At 41.6% G+C, this 15,475-nt stretch overlaps 2 protein-coding genes across 6 annotated transcripts in view; one reads left to right on the top strand and one right to left on the bottom strand.

Annotated features, from left to right (window-relative positions):
- The first annotated feature begins 719 nt into the window (after nt 1–719).
- Nucleotides 720–3,695, top strand: LOC111863719 (E3 ubiquitin-protein ligase RNF180). Its single transcript, XM_023850284.2, has 3 exons — nt 720–815; nt 994–1,176; nt 2,888–3,695. The coding sequence occupies exons 2-3, from the start codon at nt 1,000–1,002 to the stop codon at nt 3,059–3,061; spliced, it is 351 nt and encodes a 116-aa protein (XP_023706052.1). The 5' UTR covers nt 720–815; nt 994–999; the 3' UTR covers nt 3,062–3,695.
- A 1,150-nt stretch (nt 3,696–4,845) lies between these two features.
- LOC111863718 (clarin-3) overlaps nt 4,846–15,475 on the bottom strand; it is a 20,088-nt gene continuing 9,458 nt past the window's right edge. The window contains exons 1-6 of one of the 5 annotated variants that reach the window (XM_023850282.2): nt 13,885–14,090; nt 12,568–12,816; nt 10,012–10,152; nt 9,732–9,908; nt 9,060–9,195; nt 4,846–8,300 (exon numbers count right to left, since the gene is read on the bottom strand). In XM_023850282.2, coding sequence (XP_023706050.1) covers nt 8,162–8,300; nt 9,060–9,195; nt 9,732–9,908; nt 10,012–10,152; nt 12,568–12,781 — 807 coding nt within the window. In that variant the 5' untranslated portion in view covers nt 12,782–12,816; nt 13,885–14,090 and the 3' untranslated portion in view covers nt 4,846–8,161. The other 4 variants (XM_023850283.2, XM_023850281.2, XM_023850280.2 and 1 more) reach the window with 4 other exon arrangements.

The following is a 15,475-nucleotide window of genomic DNA, read 5'->3' as shown; positions in this document are numbered from 1 at the left end:
CCAATGGGTATCGAGGGCCCTTTCCCCGGGGGTAAAGCGGCTGGGGAGTGAAGCTGACCACTCACCTCAAACTATTGCCGAGGTCAAGAAAATGTGGATCTATACATCCATTCCTCCATACGCCTTCATGGGTAATGCTTAATTAGTCAAGCACAGGGACAACTTTACCTTTACCTTACCTCATTTCCATAGTAATCTGTGTTGACTATTATAAACTACAAAGGACAAAATATTAAAAGAATAGTATCTTCTGGGATATAATGCCGTGTAGTCCGTTGAAAGTCAACTGGCATTTCGGAGAAACATATCGCCTCCATTTGAGCTATCTTGAGGGCCCAGCAAGCCGAACAAGATACCAATGAGAAAGCAGATGACATTGGAGGCGATTTATTCCTCCGCAACGTCGGTTGACTTCACGAGCGCACGAACTACGTCCGTTGCAACGAACGTACTTTATGACGGACGTTGCTGAGGACACCACACAGTTGCAGAATGCGGTGCGTAGTATTTTGTCTGCAATAGAGCCAGAAGAAAGCATAGCATTCGCCTCTCTTGTTTATTTCTACAACGGACGCATTTTGTGCGCTCCCAGCCTGAAACATGAACACATGGCGTTATACCCCAGATGATAGCGCTCCATGGTGCTCTTGGTAACAACAGCTGTGAGAATTTCAAATCAAATTATTACGTTGGCAATTCTGCAGAAGGGAAGTCGCGGTCGTCGCGGTGCATGATGGATATGCTTATTGCGAAATGTGCTTGAGTTGACTGTTAATTAAAATTGTATTACGTTAAAACGAAGGGCCTAGTTATAGGTAGGAGAATATATTTTTTCAGTTGAATCTGATAAATAAGATTTTTTCTTGTTTGTTTTGAATACAAATTTGAGTTTAAGGCGGAAGGATATACGTTGCAGTGAAGGACAGCTTAACCACAGTAGGTTTCTATTAGAAGTCAAAACACATCATATCATTTTTTCATTTAGCATTGCAGTTTCAGATGTCACTGAAATGTCGGAAGTGTCGTCAGGTTCTGTTAACGCAGCATGATGCTGTACTAACGGCACATGGAGAACACATCGGTGCCAATGCGGCCTGTGCAGCAGTACAATTTGGTGCAGTCTTTTATTTGCAAGAGGACCGGCTTCCAGCCTGGATCGAGACAATTGTAGACAAGGTCTGTAATGGAGATACCTTCCAGGTTCTAAGTCCAAAAATTGTGCAGTGCACGAATTTCTTAAGGTGGTAACAATCTGGGAACTGAATCTGAAAACTCAAACAAACGATTCTGAGTTAATTCATGTCGTCAGAATAGTTCTCCTCCTTTCAGTTTCCAGTCTTCCAAGAGCATTTCTGCTGAGATTCCTTGTGCATTTCTTGTTGCCCTTATCAGTGCCGAATAAATATGGTAATGGTAGATAAGCTGTATAAATTGTAAATTTCTCAATTACATGATTTCTCTCTTAATTTGTGTCTCTTAGAACCAGACTTTTCCTTGGTACCCTGTGCTGTTTTGTAAAGCCGTGAACTGTGACCTCACAGTTCATGGCTTTACAAAACAAATGGCAGGCTTTATGGTCAGTAGATAGCATGGTGACAGAGTGTGGCACCAATTGAAATGATTCACTGTTATGTTGTGTGAGACATCAAGAGGCCCAGCAATCTTGTACAGCGTATGTAAAAGCAGTGGAAGAAACATTTTAGCCATGTAAGGACTTTGAAGAAGATGTGGAAGTTAGAGACTGTCATGGTGTGTTCATTAACACTATTTCTTCATATTTGGGAGTCAGGGTGCTGATCATGAGTGAGGCCTTCCTCAGTCGTCTTATGTAAGTTCTGAGATAGCATGTTAGAACATCTGCTGTTGGTAACTTTTATGTAATCTGAAATGTTTTAGAACTGAACGTTTTTAGTTTTAATAGAGGTGGTGTTACATGTTTGTTTGCTTGTTTATACATGTAAAAATTGACATTTTCTGCAGCAACATGGGACAGTAGTTCACTGAAGTAGCCATGTCTTAGTGAGTAGCTGTTATACTTTTGCTTTGGACAGAACTTAAAGTAAATGACCTCTTCCAGGTAATATTCAGTATGAAGTTCTCATATTTCTGTGCTGCTGAGTGTTCAGATTATGGTCTCCTGGATGGTGACACTGCAATATTGCAGGTGATGCGAGCCCAGTCAAAGCACCTGCTTCTCCCCCCCACCCCCTACCTCCCTCCAGTGAGCTTGCCACATCCTGACCCTAATTATTATTATTATTATTATTATTATTTTGGAGGGGGTGGGTTTCCCCATGCACTGCGACCATTTGTTGATCTATTGTGCGTCCCCCTTTAATTATTCTACTAGTTGCCATGCCCTTCCAGTACTGGTGCTCGCCATCAGCCCCGTTCTACCAGCGAGGTCGGCCCTCTCTGGCAGTGGTCCCCGATACTTCCCCATCTACCGGAGGAAACTACTTGGGCGGGAAACTTTTTGCCTAATTTTGTTCAGAGGTCTCCTACAGACATGAGGATCTTTTACATGCCCTAAATCTACGACACAGGACTTGTTCCCTGAATTTTTCTCCCCTTAAAAAATTCCACGACCTCCACCAGGTTTGAACCTGCGTACCTTGAGTCATGAGGTGGGAACATTACCCCTAGACTATGGAGGCCGCTATCCTGACCCCAAACATGGTGGTAGTATGTTCCCCCAAAATGTTGCTACAGCTTCTGCAGTACTACACCATACAGTGTCACAACACAGAAGGCCACATTCTCAGCCATCTCTTCCTTTAATTTTGTGCTCTTGGTCAAGGCAAATATCGCCAAATAAAACAAAGGACAGGTAAAGGTAGGAAGTGAAGAGCATGTGAATTGAAGCAGGTGACTGTTGTACTTGCAGGAGGGTTGGGTGAAAGGACGACTGCACTGTCCCAAATGTCAGGGTCGTGTTGGGGCCTTTGACTTTGTGTCGGGACAGAAGTGTGCTTGTGGGCTGTGTCTTCTGCCAGCAGTGCATCTCATCAGGAGCAAGGTGGACCAGGAAGCCTGTGTTGTGCCACAGGAGCGTGAATAATGACGAGTCTCTGATCTTTTCCTTGTCACATTCATTGGTGTTTAGATCAGCTTATGATGGAGGTGAGTAGTCAGCTTCATGCTGACAGGAGCTCAGTAAATACACACTGAGTTCAGCAGATGTGGAACTCTGAATATGTGGACAGCTGATAGAAGGCGTATGGCTAACAGCCCCCTCACTTTAAAGATTTTTGTGTTGTAGAATGGGTACTTGAAGTCACAGAATTGTATTTGGTGGTAATATATGTTTGAACACAGCAATTTTGAATCAGGGACAGTGGTGGGAGGGTAGTGGTGAAATGCATATCATGGAAATTGGATGTTAGAATGTGAACTGGCTTTTGTTAGGACATGTGTGTTAGTTTGTCAACAGTTTGGCAGTTCTTTAATTCAAATCTGGACAACTGTGTATGAGGTTTCACACTTGTTCCTGTCTCATTCCATTCCATTTGCATCTCAGAAACAGTTGCTTATGCAGTCAGACATTATTTCATGAACTCAACCCAGATTCATTAACCTTTAAGTGACGTCCCTTTAAATTCCAGTAATGGCAGCGGGACGGATTTGATTTAAATACCCACAATTTTAAAGCAATAAAAACTGTAATCATTTCCTAAAATTGCTGTGATTTCTACAATTTTTGTGATAAACGAACCAAATAAACACTGTTTTTTTCTAGAAAGAATATAGAATCAGATATTGTAATTTACAGACCTTATAAAATGTGTAAAAATTTTTAGACTGATGCCAATTAAAAAATTCCCATTTGTCATCTCTCTACATGAATTCAGAGTTCTTGGAAGTAAGAATGCTCTATGTAAATGTTGCAACACAGCGGATGGTCTATGTCGCCATGTTTATTCTTGCATGTATCGAAAGATTATACACTTAGTTCTTTTGGTATGCAGAGATGTGGGGTGAGTATCTATTCGTATACAAGAACCCCGATTGTTTATTATCGCTTGTCGCAACACAACAAGCTCTCTGTCCTCACTCTGCTGGAAGTAGATTATAAGTACTTTCATGGTTAGCACAGCCAAGCAGTGTCAAAAGCATGAACCAACCATTGCGCTGTCTTGTTTGGAAGATGCTGACATATTTCAACTCGTAAACGACTCCGAATCAGATTGTTGTACCGACAGTTCTGAGAGTGGCGTTGAGGAAAGTGAATCAGAAATTGATTTCGACGAAGAACCATCATCTTGGTCGGAAACCTGGGGACCACCACACCAGCATGGCAAGAGGAGTGTGAATTATTCAGGTGGAGCTGTGGGCAAACTGTGGCAAACAGTTATAGCATCTGTCGTCGAACCTGGAAATGGACAAATAAACTATTTTTCCATCTCCTGGATCTGAACAGTTACATCCTGTTGTCACACAGAGAATTTCGTCTCGCTCTTGTGAGGAACATGCTGGAAGGGGTCCACCTCGCCATCAACGGCCCAGGGATCGAACCCCTGCCGTTTTATCGGAGATATACCGATTATAGGAGGCCAAACCACATCACTGGCCGACTTCCTCTACTTCGCAATTGAGGTGTCGTGTGTGCTTTTCGCGTGGGAAACGAAGAACCGTCCAGACAAAGTGCGTGAAGTGCGACGTCGGACTCTGGATTTCCGGATGTTTCCAAGATTTCCACACGAAGCCAACATTCCGTTAGATGACGCAGGTGGGAACAGAGACAACTTATAAAGCTGGTGACCTAAAATCATGTAAGTAGAAAAAGAATTTATAACTCAAAATTAGATTTTAAAAAGCCGGCCGCACGCGTGGACTGCGCGACGACATATGGCGTCATTCGTCCCCTTGACTTTATTTTCATGACGCCATATGGAGTCGTTCGGCTCTTAAAGGTTAACAGACTACTTAACATATTTTGGGTCTGTTGTACACCATCCTCAAGCAAAATGTGCTGTTGTATGCACTTGACCTGTGACAGTTCTGGCATTTCATTTGCTAGACTTTGGATCCATCGCCTGTTTTCAAGAATAATTTCAACATCTGTTAGTAGATAAAATGCACAGATCACATACAATAAAAGACTGACATGTGAGCTGATTGTCTAGATAATGTGGGAGCCTTTACTGTCTATTACAAGGATAGTTTTACCTTTGGGGTGTGTGTGTACTTTGGTTTAGGATTCCTGTGTTGGGATCTGTTGAAAAGGGGCTGATCTCAGCCACTGGACCTGGTGCACTGACAGATTAGCTCTCTCTAACAGCTAACAGAGTAGGTGCCCCCTCCAACTTTTCGCCTGAGGATGAAACAGATCTAGTTTTCCAAAAGATTGCATTCTGTTTGCAGTACTAGACAATGGATGAAGTATAGAAGCCATTATATTATATGACTGGATCTCCTATAAGAGAGAAATGATAAATACATCTGTTTCTGGCTCACAAACTTCAAAAAGAAGTTGACACTTTGAACTGTCTGAAGACGATTCAAAGGGTTCGCCCCGTGAAAGGCGTCATGGAATTGCAGTCCACCACAGCCAATGCTCACATATTTCTTGTAAAGTTCTTTTCAACGATGTCACATGACCCTCCCCCTCTTTTTTCCTTCCTCCTCTTCTTGTCGTGGTAAGATGACACAAACGATCGCTCTCTTTCCCTGGGTGGCGGTCGTTCAGGGTGGTTGTCCCTGTTCTTAGAAATTTCTGTTTGGTTTCCTTTCTTTTTCAAAATTAAATTTATTTTTGGAAGTCAGCGCTGTGTGTCCCGGGAGAGGGCCCCTTTGCCGAGCTATGGAGCAATGGCGAGGCAAAGGTGTTTTATATAAATATATATGTATGGGTACCCTCTGAGTATATATACACCCTGTGAGTATATGTACACATGTGAGTATTGGTATTTTTTTCTTTCCTTGGTTTGTGAAAGTAAATGGTCAGTGAAATGGGCGGTGGCCCATGAATAAGGTATTGGCTTGAATGACCGGAGTGGGTCATGCTAGGTTTTTTGTAATATTATTTCTGGTATTCACGTCATATGTTTTTTTCCTTTATTATTGTTAAATGTATATTTATTTCGTTATTATATTATTGTAATTGTTAAACTCAGTCAGCATAGCTCTCAATTTGTGCGTGTATTTCCCACAACAACAAGTGAATGAACTCCCCCTTTCCCTCTCCTGAAATTTCGGACTGGTTACAGTCCGGGTAGGTAACAGTTCAACTTGTATTGATAATGTTAATGTGTGCATCATAAATAAACATTTATTAAATACGAATCAGAACTTAATCAAATATTGGCACAAATATTACAATCATTTGTAATGGAAATATATTTAGTCTACATTTCTGCTGGACAAGTTTAAAGTGAATAGTATACAAATTGTGAGAGACCATCAACTGGAAATGGTAAAACTGAGATCCATGTTACACAACTGTGATGCATGCTTCAAGGCATCTTGTATGTAATGCAGTATGGATGTCAATGCTCTTAACAGTCTCAAAAGGGAACATGGGGAAAAATTTGTATTTGCTTGATTTATAGACTGTAGCCTGATATACTTGTTCTGGATATCTTTAGCCTGATTTCTAAATAGGAACCAGATGCAATAAATAATTCTGGAATTATTTATGAATTTAATATTGTAAAAATTGAGGTAACTTGTTGATCGGAATTTGTGTTGGGCATTGAGAGCCCAGACAGATTAACGATCAGTAACAGTTGTGTTTAGATCTGTACAATGTACTGGGAGTTGCAAAGTCCACACACAAACATAGTCTGGCATCATTCTCCATAGAAATATTCTTTTATGCTTGTTGTTGGTCAGCATTAACCACTTTGGTGTGAGATTTTCATATACAGGAAAATACAATGGATCTGGATTATTTTTGGAAAAATGAAGACCTCTGAGTATTTCAGTGTGATCGAGATGTACCAAGGATGCTTATTTTGCTGAAGGGTTCCTGAGGAAACATCACCACCATCTCTGAGGAGAATCCAAAATTATGTACTACCAGAGAAAATGGAATATTTTGTAAGATCGTCCTTGGGCCATCTAAGCCTTTTATGGAATAATTCTGTAAGCAGAAACTCACGCTGGCAAGTGAGCAGCCATAATTCTTGTGGTGTAGTCACAATGTGAAAACAAGTTTCCTGTAGTTCCGAGTTAATTATTCATATAGTATCAAACATGCATCCACTTTGATATTTTGCACCAGTTGTGTTGTTCACATTGCTGTCAAGTTACTGTGAAACCATTTTTCAAATCTGAAGACCAGAGTAGCTGTGCCTGAGAGGACCTGGAGTGACTGCACAGGGCACTGTGTAAGAAACCTGTGAGTCATGAGGAGTATGTGGTTTTTATGGGTTTGTGTTTGTGACCAAGAAAAGCACACTGGCACAGACAGGAGACTCAGCTCTGACAAGAGGAATGTCCAGATACTGACAGTATGATGGCACTGCAGTGTTCCAAGCAAGACACATTTATCCACAACTATTAATTACAGTTCTAATGTCTTTAATGTAAACATTAATTTGGCTTCATGGATGTGGTACAAATTGTAAGTAAACAAGAGACATAATCGGTAAGCAGCGGTCCCACAGTCATTCACTGAGGAAATTGGAGGGTCCAAAGACAGCGTGTTGACATTCATGTGGTCATGACTGTAAGGATTCCTGTCTTGTGGCATATGATGCCATGTAGTCTTGTGTGGAGGTGTCTGACTCAGTCTTCAGGGTGGATAGAGAGGGAGGACTCAGGGCAGTTGGTAAGATCCCACCAGACTTCATGGCATCACACCCTGAAAGAGAGGACAGTGATCTTCATAATGTAAGCTGCTTGATGTAAATTCCATGCACTCGACACAGTTCCAATAAATGTGTGGAGCTTGTGAAACAAGTATGTGGAAAGCTCTAAATGTTCAAGTGTGGTTATGCATCTCAAAAGGAATTATGAAATGTCTTGTTGCACTGTACCAGGTCACCATGGCAATGTTTGTTGGTATTGAATATCCTTGTCATGAACAGGCAGCACTTCAGTAAAATCGCCATGTCATTTGCTTCAGTGAATTTATATGATATGAGAAGCAGCTTGTCTTTCTTACTAATTAAGAATTCTGTTTTGGAACACTCTGGCACCATTGTGTGCATTGTTGTCAGTACAGGAAAATGACTCCATCTGTGTTCTCCTCCATCTTGATGGTAGGGGGTGGTGGCTCCCGAGACAGCAGATATTCGCGAACCCCAAGCAGTGTCAGGTTGGCGATGTGAAGGAACAGCACGATGAGGAGTAACCTGTGTCAGTAACAGTGTGAAATGTTAACTTGGTGTCTCCACATAAACAGTTGCGTGACATTTGCAGATGAAGGAAACACAGAATGTTTACAATATCTTGGTTGGAAAGATGTGTGGAAAGAGATTATTAGGGGGAGACAGGTGTAGATGAGAGGATAATATGATGGTTCTTAGAGAAATGTGGTGTGAAAATGTTTCGATCATGTATATCCCCTCATTAGGGAGTTCAGTTTTTTCTGAAGTATTTCCTGTGTTCTCAGCATCTATTAAAATGTACCTCAACAGTGTAATCTAATGTGATTGCGTGTAATTATACAGCTGTGTTCGTACACCTGAGGTCGAAACGTGTAGTGTAATAATAATAAAAATATGTTGTGTGGTCGGTAAAATTGACTCTAATATTAATTATATGTGGTGAACCCTTGCTAGAGCATAGCCTCAAGGGTACTCATTCTGATGGCAGATGAATATCATTAAAACTTGAGAGATGTCATTTATTTGTACTCAGTGTGATGCATGCTAAGTCATGCAAGGGTAAAAGCTCCAAAACTGGGACAAGCCACCTAGGGCAGATACCCCAAGATACTGCCTATGTTATTAAATTTTCCATCTATTTGTTTTCTTAGGATTTTTTGGCTCTCTTTTGCTTCATTAATCCCAATTATCAGTTAATCTGGATTAGTGAGGGTTTACTGTATATGTTGTCCAGCTTTGATAATAACTGTATTTTACTGAGTATTAAGATGGTTTTGCTCTCACCAGTAAGACACACCAAGGCTTGCTTGCCCCTGTGAACTGAAGATGCCAGTGATGGTCTCTGAGTAGGCTATGTTGTCTGACAGCGTGGCAGCAAACTGGGAGCCCCAGAGAATCATGACCAGGAGTGTGCAGCCCACTGCAACAGTAAACCTGAAGGAGTCCCATACTGTGTTCCTATGTTTACAGTTATGTATATACATTCTTACCCTGCCACTGGTTTAAAAGCTATTGCCATTGACAATGCTTGAATGCCTTCGGCTGTTCATAAAGTGTCATTAAATAGATCAGGTGAATGAGGAAGGTGGATTGCATTCTGTCAGAATTTGAAAATATAATGTGAGTAATTTTCAGTGACACCAGGTTCTTCTTGTTTGGAATTTATCTTCCATGATGCGCATGCTGACAAGTTTCGTTTTCAGACGCAAAACATTGTTATTTCCCACTTTAGATAAAAGCCAGGATTTTTCAGATATCTGTTACAGTACAGCTTTAATGATTCTGTATTGAGTGCTGCAGGTGACGCCTTGAATTAAATGTGGCATGGCCATTGTGTTGAGTGTTGACATGGAGGGACAACCTCCAGTCATTCGAAGCACTCACACCACTGGCGGGCCCATTGTGCACAGCCACCAAGTTGAAATAATATCACTCTCGTCATGCCCGACAGTTTACCTGCAATGCCATTCCATACATACAGACCCAACACTCCTACTATCGGTTCCGTGGGGTTGGTAGTAGCGTTTATGACAGCAAACACTGCTGCCAACACTCCAGCAAGAAGTTCCACTGCCAAAAACAGCACAGAGCTGACCCAGATGCCTGCATTGATGAACTTCTTTTCTGATGAGTCTGGAACATTGTCAGATTCACAGGTGCAGTAAAGTGTAGCCACATCACAATGGCCAGTAGTGTATTTCTGTAGTCACACTGACAGCACAGTCTTGCCACTTACTTGTGTTATTTGCGGTTCCATCGACATTTGGGCACACAAAATCTACAGACCCATGCACTAGGTTCTCCAACTCCTCCTCACGTGCTGTGTCTTCAGTCTGGCAGGACATAAGGCACACATTCTCTGAGAAGAGGCACGACACTGCAACAGAATGTGTGTCACTCTTTACAGAGTCTTTGTGGTTCATGCCTACGGGCTGAAGGTTAGCACAGCAGTTGGTGCAGCACTGTGCAGTAATTACATCACAAGAAACAGGAGCATTGGGGGATGAGTGATATAGTGATACTGCTGCCATCTGAAGTTGCACTGTTATTTAGTGACTAGGAAGCGACACATTGATTCTAGTGCACACAAGGATGAAGATTTTTTTATGTAATTAAAATGTATAAAATAATGTAAACCCTGATTCATATATTTTTTATTGTTAATAAATCAGTTTATCCTTATGTTGTTATAGGGTTTTTGTTTTATTTCTACAGACCTGATATGTTTGCACTTGTTAATATGTTACCTTAAAGAATTTAAAGATACCTACAAGTATATAAGGGTGAGCAGAGATGATCTTCATAATTCAAGCAATTTATTGTGAAGCAGTATGGCAAGATACAACATCTGAACATTTAAACAGTAAACTACAACTGTCTGAATTTATCTTACCACTTAGAGGTGTTCCTTATATGGTATTCCATATACTGTTGGTATTCCAGCTCCTTCCTTACATCTGCTGCAAAGGGAACATTCCCTCAGCACAAACAGCCTGTCCCACAGAACTCTTTGTAAGGTGCATAAGTGGATCCACTCTAAAGTTCATCCAATAGCATTCACTGTTCCACTTGTTTCACACATTTGGCTTTATTAAATCATAGGGTGCACTTCGCTTTTTACAGAGGTGTCACAATTTTTGTGGTGGTAAATCATTGCAACTCCATGTGACAGTTGTAATCTAATGTCTGAAAGGTGGGATGTAATTATCTTGCCTAGTTGTTTCACAGTAGATTTTCAAAATTGTGAAGATCATTTCTACTTACTCTGTATAATAGCCAAATGTCCATTTATTTCTCCAACCCCAGTTTCTTCCAAACATTTCAGTGTAAAATAAATCTGTAAAGACGTGTTCCTGTTGGAGAGACAAGCCTGGGAAAATAAGCTGATTTTGCTGTTACTTGTATGGGTTCAAGTCCAAGCCAGTTTCCTTTCCCTGTTAGTGCCTCCATGAAGACAGTGAGTACATAAACTTGGAAACCAGGCCAGAAAGAGATCCCCAACCCATGCAGTACTTCTATAGCATTCCATGTGAATGTTCAAGAAGCTCCATTGGCAAAATAGGCAGGCCCCTAGTTGTGCAGCTCTGTGATCATAGGTAGGCTGGGATGAAGAAAGGATTTTTTGAAATTGCAAGTAACAGCAAAGATAGGAAATACAATGAATTGACCTATATGACATGCTTAACCATTACAATCTGCCAATCCAGTTTGGATATTTTCTCATGTGTATCTCCCTTGTCAGCAGTGAGGTTTACCAGCTCACTGAGATCAGTATGATGTGACAGATTCCTCACGGGTTTCTATAACGTTGTAGCCCGTAGTGTTCAGGGTTTTACTCCACAGATGTCACTAGCAGCAGGCACAAAATGGTTTCAAAACAATCTCCATTTAATCCTATGCATTGGGTTCTGCGAACTTGGTTTTTGGCTGCTGTGTAAAATGTTCACCTCCCCTTCTATCTTACTTTCAGGTCTGTGCATCCTCTATCACAATTTTTATTTATATTTTCCTGTTACCTTCCTGCACTATAGCCTCTTCTCAGGGGTTCATATAGCTGAAAGTATTCAGTTGAAAAAATGCTTGTCGTGAGTCTCAAGGGGTTTGTCACCAAGAGGCACTGAACTCTGACTCTGAAATGGTTTGTTAGAATTGAACTCTTTTTAAGTGATTCAGTAGAGCAGTGTTTCTCAACTGCAAGGCCACAGCCTGGTGCTGGGTCCTGGCCTCAATTATAACAGGCCCTCGTCTTATAAAAAAAAAATTTACCGGCCCACGGTCTGATAAAGATTGAGAACCACTGCAGTACAGTATGTCTCCCCTGCCTCATCTGAGGATGGAAATAGGCCCAGTTTCCAAAAAATATTCTCTAGATTTCAGATGGACACAACTGAGTGTTATACAGCATTGAACAACAAAAAAAGTTTGTGAAACTGTGATGCAGATTTATCTGTGCTGGCACAGAAATTAAAGTGTTTTTTTTTACAGTTTCTGAATTAAGAAAATGTCTTGTATATCCAAATTTGACACAGTATCAATTCCAAAAAAGATATATACTGGTCAAAAGTTTATAGAGCATGGTTAAATTATGTAAATATAAGTGAACTAAGTACATTTATGCCAGATACATATTTCCTTGACATGAGCAATGAAAATGTTTTTGCCTTGGGTAGTAAATGGACCTGTGTTCCACCCTTCATACTGCAACTATTTCTGTGGCTGGCTGGTGTAACAGTTCCAGTGACCACAGTTACTATTACAAGTAAAATTAATCTCTATTGGCTATGTGGCTTACTGGAGAGGTTCATATTCACTATTCCAGCCCTTGTCCCAACCATGTGACCTACAAACAGCCCATAATTAATGTCACTTGGTTCGAAGGCGCCATCAGGATCAGAGAGGGTTGCTACCACCCAGAAGCTGGTGACTAACGATGTGACAGTCAGTGCCACGGCAGCACAAGCAAGGATGATTGTAGCAATGATAAAGAGACGCCGTGTCGTCGCCATGGTAATAACTGCAGAAGTACAGATGTGATGTCACACTGAAACAATGTCATAATGAAACATGAGTGAAGTCATTTTATGCCCTCGCAAATGAATAACAAAAATAGCACAGCAAACAGTGCGACTAATCCACACTGTAGCTTTCGCAACAAGCTTATTTTTTAAAATGAGTTGTTAGCCCCACGCCCATCCCCCAAGCTGGAGGACCAGCACAACTGAAAGCTTCTCAAGAAGGGCTAAGCTCCATTAGGTCCATGAGTGAGTAGCTTCCGTCATTTCCTCAACACAAATGCCTGGATATAATAATGTCGCCTGTAGGGGGTACGCGTGACGAAAATAACGGGTTCTAGTTCGGATGATTTGATTTATTAGTACCTTAATCACACTTCAATACAGCGCTATCGCTGATTTACACAATACCCAGTTCACCGTTCCACACGCACTAGGATTGTCCATCTTCATTGGTCGTCTCCAGGCAGCAGATCTCAACACGGAAAGTAGCACTTCAAATCTCTATGAAGTCTTCCAGCTGTTTCGTCTTCAGTCACTCTGGAACCTCGGAACAGAAAGTTCTTCTAGACGTTCTAGACTCACTTCTTCAGGTTACGACTATGTTGTACTGTAAGAACCGTTGCGTAACCTAACAACTGGTCACAGAGAACCCCGTTCCTGCTGTTGCTCGGCACGGACGACATATAAAACACAGCCTTATCTATTGTTGCGTGTTTTACGTGTTTATACAGAGCTGTTGCCTGGCAACGTGTTGATCAAATTTGTTACAATAACTTTAAAATACATCACGACAACTTCCTGCTTAATTCACAATTCAGACCGTGTTTTTCTCAGTTCCTCAAAAATCTCTGGATAAAACCTTAAAAATAAACCATGTCCACTTCCGTTTACAGCCCTCAGCAATCCGTAGTCCAGAATGTGGGTTTTCTCAACTTCCTGTGCTCATACCTGGATAAAACTTTAAAGTAGACCAGTTTCACTTGCTCATCACGCTCATCACGTATGAATGCAACCTTAGAACGACCACGGCCAGTTCCTGCACAACCCACAGGAGTTCATAATCGAGACCGTAGTTTTACTCAGTTTCTACTCACTAGTGTTGCAGTGCGATGTCCCCCTACCTGGTGCCCGGATCGCTGTGGCCAACTCATGTTATCTCTGTTTATCTGTTAATCGCTTATCGACATGTGACGTCCGACAGATTACGCCACAAGAATAGTATCTCCTGTCATCTGAAATCATCCTGTGTTTCACAAATATGTGCGAACTCAGGCACCGCATACACCGTGTTGCACGACCGCGACACACGGAACGCTCTTTGTGTCGTTTATCAAGGCTCCCCCCCCCCACCCCCCACCATGTCTCATCCTGCGGCGACCAGTTAACTTTTGCTCGTTTTCCGCACGTGACGTTTTCAATGCAATTTGACTGTTCGGCAAGATGCTCTTCATTTTGTGCTTGTGTGGCCGTTCTTTACGCAGAGCTTCGCATTCTCCTGTTGGGATGTGTACGGAGTTGAACGTAACTTTGGCCCATCCTCTGAATGCCACATGAATCCCGATTTGTTTAGAAAAGTTGGCACTGGCGCTGTCACTTGACTTGCTTCCCAAGTTTCAGTTCATCCCGTTTACTCTCCATTGCCACTGCCTGAACGGCAGAGTTACCCATCACTAGACGAGCATGGCAGGCCTTCGCCTTTCGACAGGAGCATAGTTCAACATTTTTAATAAAGCTCATTTTATCATTGTACTATTATTGTGACATGTGGACCCCACTTCTAGGCAACGCCCGAAATACACACTCAACAATAGAAAAGGTATTGCAAGAATTGTTTTCTGTGGATCCGCGCCATTCCCATTTGCTAGGCAACGGATTTCTAAACACATTCTCGCAGAAGCAAACGCGCGGAACAATAGATATATTTCTAGGTGACGGAGCTGTATACAGGCTTTGTCAATAATGTGGGCTGTGTTTTCCGTAGGGTCTGTGCCAAGTGGGTGTAACAAATTCTCGAGTTTTGAAGCTGGATGTTGTGGAAGAAAGGGGTTGAAGAGAATGAGAATAAGAACGAGAACGGGAATAGAGCGAGTCTTGGGCAGTCATTGATTGTGAGCTGTTGTAATTAATTGTGATTAATATTAGTCGCGATGCCATAAGCTTGTGAAATTTTTACGACCATAAACACGTGACAATATGAAATCAACGTAGAATAACATAATTAAATTGTCATCGGTCACATGCTTCTATCTTTTTTCAGACAGTTTGTATATTCAGTGTATAATGGAGTGATTTTGCTGGGAAGAGAGGAGTAGGTTACCCCTTATTTCATGGATCGTAGCTTATACTGCTTCACTGTTTGAAAGCACGTTCCTCCGATACGTCTGTATCGTCTGTACCCGTCTGTACTCACCGACCAGTGTACGTGATGTCATAACCCACAAGAGCACATTCGTGCGCTTTTCTGTTAATAATAAAATCAATCATCACAGATTATTTACATACACGGAATAGTAATCTAGCCGTGGCAGCCAGGGTTTACAAGTAAAAGAAGACCGTCACAGGCAGGCAGTAGAAACTGACATAAGAGAAGGTGAAACAGTGACCAGAGAGCCATTAAAGACCAATTTGAATTCCCGCAATTACATGTCGTTTTTGTCGAGCCTGGTCTAGTGATGACGGTGCTGA

The sequence above is a fragment of the Cryptotermes secundus genome, unplaced genomic scaffold (assembly GCF_002891405.2).
Source record: "Cryptotermes secundus unplaced genomic scaffold, Csec_1.0 scaffold520, whole genome shotgun sequence".
NCBI lineage: Eukaryota > Metazoa > Arthropoda > Insecta > Blattodea > Kalotermitidae > Cryptotermes > Cryptotermes secundus.
Note: the sequence above shows the minus strand (reverse complement) of the source record. Positions and strands in the feature narration are given on the sequence as shown.